Source organism: Phytophthora cinnamomi (assembly GCF_018691715.1).
Source record: "Phytophthora cinnamomi strain GKB4 chromosome Unknown Contig16, whole genome shotgun sequence".
In the NCBI taxonomy this organism is placed as follows: Eukaryota; Oomycota; class Peronosporomycetes; order Peronosporales; family Peronosporaceae; genus Phytophthora; species Phytophthora cinnamomi.
In genome coordinates, this window is record NW_027150949.1 from 1,289,420 (window position 1) to 1,300,028 (window position 10,609).

Below are 10,609 nucleotides of genomic sequence, written 5' to 3' on the forward strand. Positions count from 1 at the left end.
TCGGAAACGGTTGCTGAGACTGCGTTTCGGAGCCATGCAGTCCACCACGCTTGCCAGCTACAAGCGTAACCCGCCAAGCTCTCCTCTACGTAGTAAATTGACGCTTAAGGGCCATGGCGCCGACCTCCAAGTCTGCCGCCACGGGGGACAAGAAGAAGAGCAAGAGGAGCAGTCGGCCCAGCGCCGAGGCGACGTCGCGCAGCAAGGACAAGGACCGCAAGAGCAAGGACAAAGACCGCAAGAGCTCGTCCAGGAGGGAGAAGGAGAAGGCTGCTACAGCAGCGCGACCACCACCTGAACCTGCTGCTGTTGCGGCCCCGGTGACTACTCCACCGCCGCCGTTGGTCCACGACCCGGACGCTATTCAGTTGTTCCGGCGGTACGACCGCAATCGGTCAGGTGTACTCACGCGGCTCGACTTCCTACAGCTACTGAGAGACTACGCGGACCCCACCACCGGCGGCTGGGGGGCTTCGTTGTCGCGGCCGCCGCTGTCCCTCACGGACACGAGAGGCATTCCGTTAGGCTACCAGCGTGCCGAAAAGAACTCGGAGTTCGAAGCGGGGCAGCTCTTCGAGCGGTACGATAAGGACCACACTGGTGCACTTACATTGGACACATTCCATGTCTTCTTCGCGGACTTTAAGCCACAGCTGCGGGCTTTTGCGGAGGAGAGCAACTACAGAGCGCTCGCACCACCACCGGCTACAGTAGCCCCGGTGCCGGTGCCGGTGCCAGTTCCTACCGAAGTTCGAGATGCTGCAGCTGGGGACGATACCCCGCCCCCAAGCCCGAAAATGATTCGAGCGCGATATCGAGCGGCGCTGTGGAAGCTGCGCAAAATCTGCAAGGAGGAGCTTGTTGGCCAGAGAGAGCGCGTCGTTCAGCAGATAAAAGCCATTCGCGACGATATGGCAAGTCGGGAACGAGACAGCAGAGACAAAAGGCGCCAAAGATCTTCCCCGTTCCCCGATTTTGACGACGATAACACTCGCGATGAAGGAGGTCTCAACGGTGCTGGTGATCACGAAACTGCAAAACAAAACGAGTCCATGGAGGAGGACTTGGCCCAATTAGACGAGATTATACGATACGTGCGGCGATATTTAAACAAAGGTGCGCTCCACCTACCTGTGAACGTTGAGGGCGTGGTGACTAACCGGTTGTGTCGCCAATCCAGGACATGATGTATCACGCCGCGAAATGGAGGCATTCATCGAGCAAGCTGATAGAATCGAAGACGAGGCGCAATGTCTCGCCATGAAAGACTACGGCATTGTGGAACAGCACGTCACGTTCAAGAAAGAGAAGGAGAATGAGCCGCCCGCTGCACCGACATCGACTTCGGCATCCGTTCAACCGTCCTCACTGCCACCGACGCAGTATCAGAAGCAAACGGATTTGGGAAGCCTTTTGCGTGTAAAAGATCAAATGATCTACCAACTGCTGCAAGAGCGCACAGCGATGCGTAAAGAGCGTGCCGCTGTGGAAGCAAGCTTAAAAAAGCTCAGCGATGTCAGTACCCGTGAGATGAAGAAGTGGGCACGATTAACGGACGACATGCAGGCCGAAATCGAGCAACTACGCTCGCAACTACTAGTAGTACAATCGCAACAGCGGAACGCGATGACTTAAAATACCCAGCCCGCAGGACTCGATGTTGTTTTGAAGCGGAGCTTAGGAAACAGAGTAGTAAGAGAGCTGGTTTGGAAGAGCTCATTCATTCAAAGTTAGCTCGGTTTCTGTCACAGGACTGGAAATGCTTCGTGCTTAGTACCGTCACCGGTTTTTTTTTTAACTCTTGCAATCGCTTCGTTCCGACCATTTTGTTTTTCTTCATTTGCTGATCTTCCTCATCCAAAATCAAGGCACTTCATCGAGAGCTCTAATTTTTCAATGAGTGTGCACGGGGTCGAAGAAGTCCTGACCCAGCCAGTAGCCAGTCAAGTTCATGTACAGTGCCTCGCCTTCTTCATCGCTCGCAGCATTGTCAATGAAACCGTGCCTTTGTACCTATTTGGCGACTGACGGGTCGCAGATCCGAGCTGCCACTGAGCATCCACGAAAAGCTGGCAGTAGTCGTACCAGTGTCGGTGCTGAATCTGTCCTCGGACTTGATCACCACTTCGTGAGGCGCCATACCCTCCTCGATCCACTTTATCATAGGAGTCACGAGATCGAACTCGGACGGACCTTCGCCACCGGCGCAGTGTTAGACGCAGGGGAGCAAATACAATCGCTCGAAACCTTCACGGCTGCAGCGCCCATGTGGACCTCAAGGCGATCGTACAGCGCGGCGAGATTTGCGGCTCGGCCCAGCCGTGCCACAGAATGAACTTGCCACCAGCCTACTCGAGGCCGTCAAATCGGAGTTCACGGAATACAGCAGCAGGTGACGCGCCCGCTGCAGGTCGATGGTCAAGTTGGCGAAAATGAAGTCAGCCAGCAGTTGTCGCCCGGGTACTCCTCGAAAATGTGGTACTTGATAGGGGCCAGCGCCATTTCAGTGACGGAGAGGTAGATCGGCAGTGGTGGTGGAGGAGGACATTGAATTGGTTTTTGAAAAATGCGTAATAAGTTACAGCAATATATCGATCACCAATAATAAATATTTCAATAAATATAAAAATTATTGGGGTTCAAACGGTACAATCATTGTGAAACTCCCTACCCTTGAGGTCCTAGTAATATCACACCTGTGATTGGGCAGGAAATCGGCCTCACACCTGGTCAAGTGTAGCAGAGAGGTTGCCGACACTATTGGAAGGAGAAATTAGCGAAGTTCATCGGTGTTAGTCGTTCGATACGATACTCACACCTTGAAAAGCGCAGTATATTTATTATGGCTACAATTTTATAATAATAAGATATTCCGTCAATATAATACTGTAAATATTGTATTTATATTATGGTTTTCGAGCACTGGAGGAGGACACAAAGACGTGCGAACTGCATAGTACTGTTCATGTAGGTCCTTTAACAGTCAGAATTGCTAACAAAGAAGAAAATACAGGTGTTCGCGCGAGATGGTCGGCGCTACCGTCGAGGCGGATTACGGTTGCTTTGCTATCGAGTGCCACTCAAGTGGATCGATGGCCAACATAATATGAAGCAGCGGGGCAAATGCCTCGAAGCAGCTATGAGTTGTATCCAAAGCCTTAAACATCTGCTCGTCCTGCTCCGACAGGCATTCAAGTTGTGGCCTTGAATTTGATGATTGTGCACTCCCACTTTGTCCGCCTTTCATCGGCACGACATCGCTTTCATCTTGTCGAAGAGGATCTTGGCCTTCAGATGCGTTATCTCCCGATGTGAGGGTCGTCTCGGGTTGAAATGAGCATACAGTGGTGATTGCACTTTTCCGAGCAGCATCCCCATCAACATTTTCGATCGGTTCACCCGTATTTTCAGCCGAAGTAACTGTTGCTTCATGGGTGTTTCGAATGGCTTTGGCAGCTTGCAGTAGTGCTGCACCCCAGAGCTCTTCCATCTCCGCCCTCGAGCAACTAACGAGCTGCTGCTGCTTGAGATCCTTATACGCTTGATCACAAAGCTGGAGTGCTAGACGGGAAAACGTATGTTGTGTTAGGACTTGTGCAAATGCCTCGGAGCTTATGGAGAGTAAGTCGCAAGCTCGCATAGTGCGCACGGTGTACCGGCTGATGCCGTAGGAAAGAAGACCCCGCTCACCGAAGTAGCTTCCACCTCGCAGACCAACGGCGTTATCCAATACCGAGTGGCTTTGCATCGTTAAGTGGCCTTTAACCACGAAGTACATGGCTCGCACAACATTACCTTCCGTCACGACATTTTCGTCGCGCGGGTAAATTTCAAACTGCAGACGTTCTGTCAGGGAAAGCGTAAACGCATCGATGGCGGTGCTACCACTCCAACACACCGGAGTGAATACTTTCATGACAAACCAAGTGACTGGTTTCCTGGAAACCTCCAATACGCACGCAGAGCGAATTGCGCGTGGCATTTCTCTCAGAAGCTCTTCGTAGTTCACGCCAGCATGCGAAGACCAGAGAGATGTCATGAAAGCACCCGCACGCACTTTCAGTTGGTTGGCGATGCGTAAACGTGCCAGATACGCATTGACGGCAATACTGTTTTTCCGAAATTCCACCTCAAGTCCAATGTAGGAAATGAAGAGACTGGCCAGCTCGCCGATCACAAAGGACATCACCATTAGTCCAACAAATGAAATCCCAATATGAAACGCGTACAGTGTTGCCGTCTCGGGTGGAGGGTTATAGGATTTCTTCACGAACGTCGTCATTGCGAAAAACAGTCCGCGCAGAAAGAGAAGGGCGAGTTGAGCTGAAGACGGATTCTTCGTGTCGGATATCTCCAACTCTTGGGAAGGAAGCCACGCTTCCCACTCAACTCCAAAACCTTCATAAACAGCTACAGCAAGGTAGGCACAGGCTGCCCAGTACATCGCCAGCAGGTATAGAACGCACACATGCCAGAAGCGAGTAGTCTCGCTAGCAATGCTGTTGCGGTTTAACTCGTCTAGATATCTCCAGATATTTAACATTTTCATGCAACGGAGAAGTTTTACCCATCGACTGCAGTCAAACACAACTAACATATCGTACAGAGGGATCGCTGCTATAATATCCCAATGCATTCGCTCCTTCATGTACACGCTGCGCAATTTCTCGTCATAAAGTTCCATGGAAGTCGTCGACTCCTGCACATGCCAGCTCACCCAGACATCCAGAGCGAAAACAAATTTGCAGACTAGCCCAAGCGCGTTCACAAGAGTTGCAACAGACGTTTTGCGTTCCATGGGGTCTATCGTGAGCTGGTAGGGGATCTTAACTGATATGTACAGCGTGCAGCACACGATGAACCGTAACCAACACAGATGGAAAGTACCTTGAGCCGGAATTCCATGAACTAGGTGAGCGAGGAATCTCACGACAGGCTTGAAAAGTCTTCGATTTACATCAAATTTCCGATTTTGGTAGCTTTGTCCACTGTTGCTGCGGTGTAAACCAGCGTAAAATCGTTTTTCCTTCATTGCTTCGGCTCGTTCGTTTACAATGTCCGAGCGTGATAGCAGTTTTCCGATTGTCGGTATCCTGTGTCGCTGTTCCTCACGCGAGATCTGTAGAAGCCGTGTCTGCTCGCGATGGATGGTTGCGATACGAAGCACTTTTTGCTTCCATCTTGGATACCTGTCGAACACAAGCTCCAGAGATTCACGTGACAGTCTGTATAAAATGCATGATGTTTGTGCCTGGATATGTGCATCGCGTTGCCCATCAGTGAAAAGACTGTTTTCACCGAAGTAGCTACCTGCTGACATTTCGTTCATTTTCTTTGGCCTCTCTTGAGTAGTGCTGGTACCAATGTCATCTTGCATCGGTCCGACTTTAGTTGATGCGATGTGTCGACTCCGTTTTCTAGCCAGCGATAGCTCTGAAGCTAACTTGAAATTGTCCGCGTGAGATGGCTCCTGGGAAGGAACAAGAACGTCCACGACGCCCGCAAAAATGAAATACATGTCACTCCCATTGTCACCGCGGCGAAATACAAACTCACCACGCGACGCCAGTACTTGCGTGAACTGTGATACTAGCACGCGAGTTATTGTTATGTCCATCCCTGCAAGAAAATCAACTTGCTCGATCATCGGTCGAAGATACACGAGACGGATGTCAGTCAGCAATGACGGGGGTAGGCACTGTGCGAGTAAGCTTTCTTGTGTAATAGTGTGAAACCGTTTGAAGAACAAAAACGCCTTTACGCGCTCCTGGACCGTGTCAGACATCCGGAAATTGTCGAGCATTTGGCGTACCGCATTCATCTTACCTTTGAATTCCCTGCTCTCTGAACTCGTGAGCTCAATGACGTCCATGAAGTTACCTATCACGTAGGCGAAAAGGAACATGCCCGATATCATAGTGGCCACGCTGAAAAGACATTGCGCAGTAGTTGTCGGGAACTGAGACTCGCTGGAAGCAGACATCAGCCCGAAGGACCAATAAAGTGACGCCATGTACTGCAAAAGATTCGAACCTTGTTCCAACCTTTTTGACGGTAGCCACAGATTCTGGCCAAACGTCGGGATCTTGCTATCTGGCATACTTTCGTTTATCCAGTTTGGTACTGCTTCTTTAGATGCGAAGTCGAACCAGATGCACCCCAGGAAATGAGAAAGCACGAAAGTGTAGTAAAGTAATTTGAACAGCCGTAGTTCTGTTGTGCGCTTTAGATATCTTGTCTCGAGCGCATGTAGCTGTCTGGGCACCTTGAACAGCCGCAGCAATTTGTTAATATTCACCAGATTCCATTGCTGTCGCGCGGATATGCACCAGTTTATGACGTACAGCGGTAGTAACGCCGCAATATCGAGAACGAACGTCCACGACCGCTGGTACTTGTGCTTAATGCGGGGTAAATCCATGATTTTGTTTCCGTACTCATAAAATCCGAGCCGTGAACGAATAAACATATCCAGAATAAAGGAAACCTCGAGAAAAACTGTTAATGCGTCGGCATTCGCGTGCCCGCTATGCAGAGGGAAGCATGCTTGAAATATGACTAACACCGATTCCGTGGTCATTACTACGAACACCCAAGTCTCCCATACCATAACGAACATTGAGTCTGGATCATACACTGTAGACTCCAATAGAGCTTGAAAAATCTCCAGCACTCGCGCTCTGGATTGTATCTCGCGGTGTGTATCTTCGTTAGTGCGCATCTCCCTGTTCAATAACTTGTTGTTGGTTAACCGACGCTCCAGTTCGAGAAGTTCACGTTTTAGCGCAGGAAAAATACTCTCCATGACACTAATTTGCTCTCTAGAAACGAACAAGAAGACACAACCACTAGCTGCACTCACATGCTCTGTGTAGCCATCGCCACGTTCCTGCTGAGTTAAAACCGCTGTACCAAAGAACCCCCCACGAGGGATTACCGATGGAGGCCCCCCTCCTTTTACTACGCACACTTCCCCTTCAAGAAGAAAATACAACCCTGTGACGTAATCTCCGTGGCGATACACGGTCTCCCCTTGACCGAACAAAATAAATTCGGCGTTTTCAACTAGGACTTCTTCAAGTTTGCCCCGTACTGGATACACGCCTAGTAACAGCGCCAGCGTCTGTAGCACTGGTGTGCAAACACTTCGGAGCAAGTCCAGTCGCATTGCTTGCGGAAAGTCTGCAAGAAGCTCACGAATGACAGCACCGCGGTGCGAAGCCCACCAGTAATCTAGAAAAGATTTTGTGCGGTGATGAATAGCTAATGGAGCCTTCTGTCGTCGAAGAAACAGTTGAACTCGAGTGCTGGTCTCGAAAAATTGCTTCTGCTCGAAGGCCGAGGCAGTAAAGCGTTTCTGAACGTTATCGACAACAATGCCCGTTATCAAGAACCCACTCAGCATAAACGTCAGAGCCGCCACCAACTGGACATCGCTCGCAGGCTCCACACTTTTCCCCGGTGAGGCAAGCACGCCAACAGCGTAGTAAAGCGAGCGAGAATATTCCATTGCGCCAATAATTTGTAGCGTACTTGAATTTGCACTCTCATCCAGCATCGTGCCTTCACAATTTTCCAGATGCGTAGCATTTAATCGACGTAAGCACAGACTGGTGGGGAGTACCCACGCTGCGTCTTCATTCGGATCGAAACCCTCTATGTAGGATATGCCGAAGTAAATGCATGCGACGACATGAAACGTTATGAAGCATAGTAGGGCAAGCAATGCGAGCTGTTGTCTGTTATTAAACGTAACAAACCCTCCGATCCCGTTCAGGTAGTTTTTCAAGTGATATACGCGCAGAAGGTGGGGAAGTCGCATGATTCCGTACCATTTCATGTGCAAATATTCGTATGGAACAGCGCATAACACGTCGAAGGTCAATCCCCCACGAAGATATCGCTTTGCGCTCAGCTTTGGATCAAAAACTCTACCGGAGTCCGCCTCGAAAGACAGATTCAGGTTCATCCAAACATCAAACAGCAGGATGCTATTCGAGATCGTGTCAGCGGTTTGACTTATCCACGACGGTCGTTGCCACAGCGGAAAAAATACTTGAAGGGGAACCACGACCCAGAGGTAACATAGATTGCACAAAAGTGTGAGTATCCACCACATCCGGGCGCGAGATTGGTGATCAATGCACTTTCGAAGCAAAAATAGTTTCCACACGCCGCGGTGCGTGTATGCGCGTGGCAATTTAGGCTTTTCAAAGGAATTGTCTGAGCTCTGCGTCATTGTCCGCGCGGAGTGCTCACTACCCACTTTACGTTTCAACTTGCCCATCAAGGGCGAGAAGCTTGGTTCAGAACCTACTGGGCTGGGGGTTCTATAGCTAATTGATTGGGAAAGATCCTGCAACAGTGGGGCGCTGAACCTCTTTATCGATGAAATCCCCAACTGGGAAAAAGACATACCGGAGCTCCCTCCTCTTGATCGCGTCTTCCCCACTCCCGGTACACCTGACGATGTAGCAGAAGATCGACGGGGCTTCACATTTTTGGGTTTGTCCAAAGGGGTGATCAAAGAAGAGGGTGTGGTACCGGGTGCACGATCGGTAAGGTCATCACTGATACTTAGGCGTTTAACGATCTCTTGGACATGGACAGAAATCACCGAAGCACACTCGGGATATCCTTCCAAGACGCGCTCACAGTGAAACCGCGACAATTTATACACGATCGCATACGTCGTGGATACGATAGTGGCAGTTCGAGGAAGCGAAGAAAATACCGATATCTCGCCAAAGCACGAACCTTTTCGAAGCTCACGTACTGTTACCGAGTCGCAAATGGTAGCGAAAACCCCCGAGTGAACTACATACATGGCGTCTCCATAGTCACCAACAGAAAAGAGTGTCGTCTGAGCTGGTACGGCGATCATTTCCAACAGACTCGTCATGGCTATCAAAAAATCATCACTGCAACCGTTAAAGAGCGAAACCTCGGCGATCGTTGCCTTGAGGAGCTCCACCTTAATGTCGTTGGCTATTGACGGACACAAGAGCTTCACAGTGTCACGGTCGCTGGAATCCGTGTCTGTGTAATAGCGCTGTAGGCAGAAAGAAAAACAATGTTAGACCGGGTTAGCAATTACAGAAGCAATTATAATTAACGACATACTTTGAGGTACTCGATAGCTTGGGCCTTCTGGCTTTCTGGAACACTGTGGAATGAGAGCACGTGCATGAGTTGATTTATGCGAGCGCTCATGGCTTCTGAGTTTCCGCTCTCGCACTTGGAGATCACGAAAATTGTTGCGCATAGTGTCGTGAAGAGTGAAAACCCACAGAGAGCGACCGCGATAGTAAAGAGGAACTCGGCGCTGTGGTGGGGTAGCTTCCCTTCAAAAAGACCTGTCATCACTCCAACACTCCAAAACAACGACACTAAATAGTGGTGCCGGTGCAATGAGTGGCTGTCCAAAGAGCCTCCAGGTAACCAGTGGTCCGTGTTATTGCTGTCCTCCCCAAACCTATAACGTACACAAGCCAGCACGTGTGCCAGATACAAAGTCGATGCAAGGACCTTGGCGAATTTTAGTGCCACAAAATATTGCGAGTAGAGCTCGTCCAAATTCGACACGAGCAGCGGCAAGCGTGACCATCGAATGAGTTTCAACAGCGACACCCAGGGGACTATTGGTTGAAAAAGTAGCCCAAGAAGTCGAACTGGTAGGAGTGCTACCAGGTCAACCACAAATTGCCAGGAGTACACGTATCGCTGTACAGTTCGCTTCTTGTCCCGAATCAGATTGCCGTCAGAGTAGTAACCTGTGCAAGCTTGGATGTACAGGTCCAACGTGAAGACTGTTTCGCATACAACGATGGGCACAGAAAACTTCGAGATAGCACGCTCTGCTTCAGGGTGAAAGGCTGTGCCGTACGGCAGTAGGAACGCTTCCAGTAATATACACAGAAGCAAAAGTTGTTGCCAAACCTTAATAGCTGTCGCGTTGGGGTCGAAAGCATCTTGTCGATCTTCTGCTAAAACTTTCGCAAAACGGGTATGGAGGCTGAAGGAGCTGTGCACTTGCCCAACGGATCTTCGACTTACTGACAGCTTCCATGAGAGCTTATCGCTATTCTTGCTCCCTATGCTGCCCCTACTCGCCTTGCTAATCGCGCACCCCTTGATCATTTTCGTTATACACGCTACTTCGATGCACCGAGTGCCTTGCCGTCCGCGTCGATAAATAAGAATGAGGACAAGGATAGCAAAAGCGACACAACAAGCCTTACCGTAAATCTTTAAACGGAAACGCAACTCCAGTTGCTACATGCTTGGCTCGAATTAGTCAGCTAAACACACTTGCTGACAGGGTTGCCAATGGGAAGGTACGGCTTTACCATAAATCACTTGCCCAAGATACTACACAATGTCCGGCTTTGTGTAGTACCTTGAGCACGTGTTTTATTTTTATTTTGCTGTTTTTAAATCCAGCAAGTGTATTATTATCCTAGAAACATAACCATGCTGCTGAGCATCGCAAGAATTGAGCACCACGTACTTATTCCGATGCCCACCGACTTCGGCGTAGCCTTAGTCACCCAAGAAAGGGGTAATATCGGTGCTATTTAGCGATTTGATCCGCTTGGAAGATATCCCG

General features: G+C 49.8%; 1 protein-coding gene across 1 annotated transcript; it reads left to right on the forward strand.

Moving 5' to 3' along the window:
* Window positions 1-113: 113 nt before the first annotated feature.
* Window positions 114-1,635, forward strand: IUM83_02497 (EF-hand domain pair; the record flags this gene model as incomplete). Its single annotated transcript, XM_067926422.1, has 2 exons — window positions 114-1,116; window positions 1,181-1,635. 2 exons carry the CDS (start codon window positions 114-116, stop codon window positions 1,633-1,635), a joined length of 1,458 nt encoding a protein of 485 aa, XP_067796503.1.
* Between the last annotated feature and the right edge of the window lie 8,974 nt (window positions 1,636-10,609).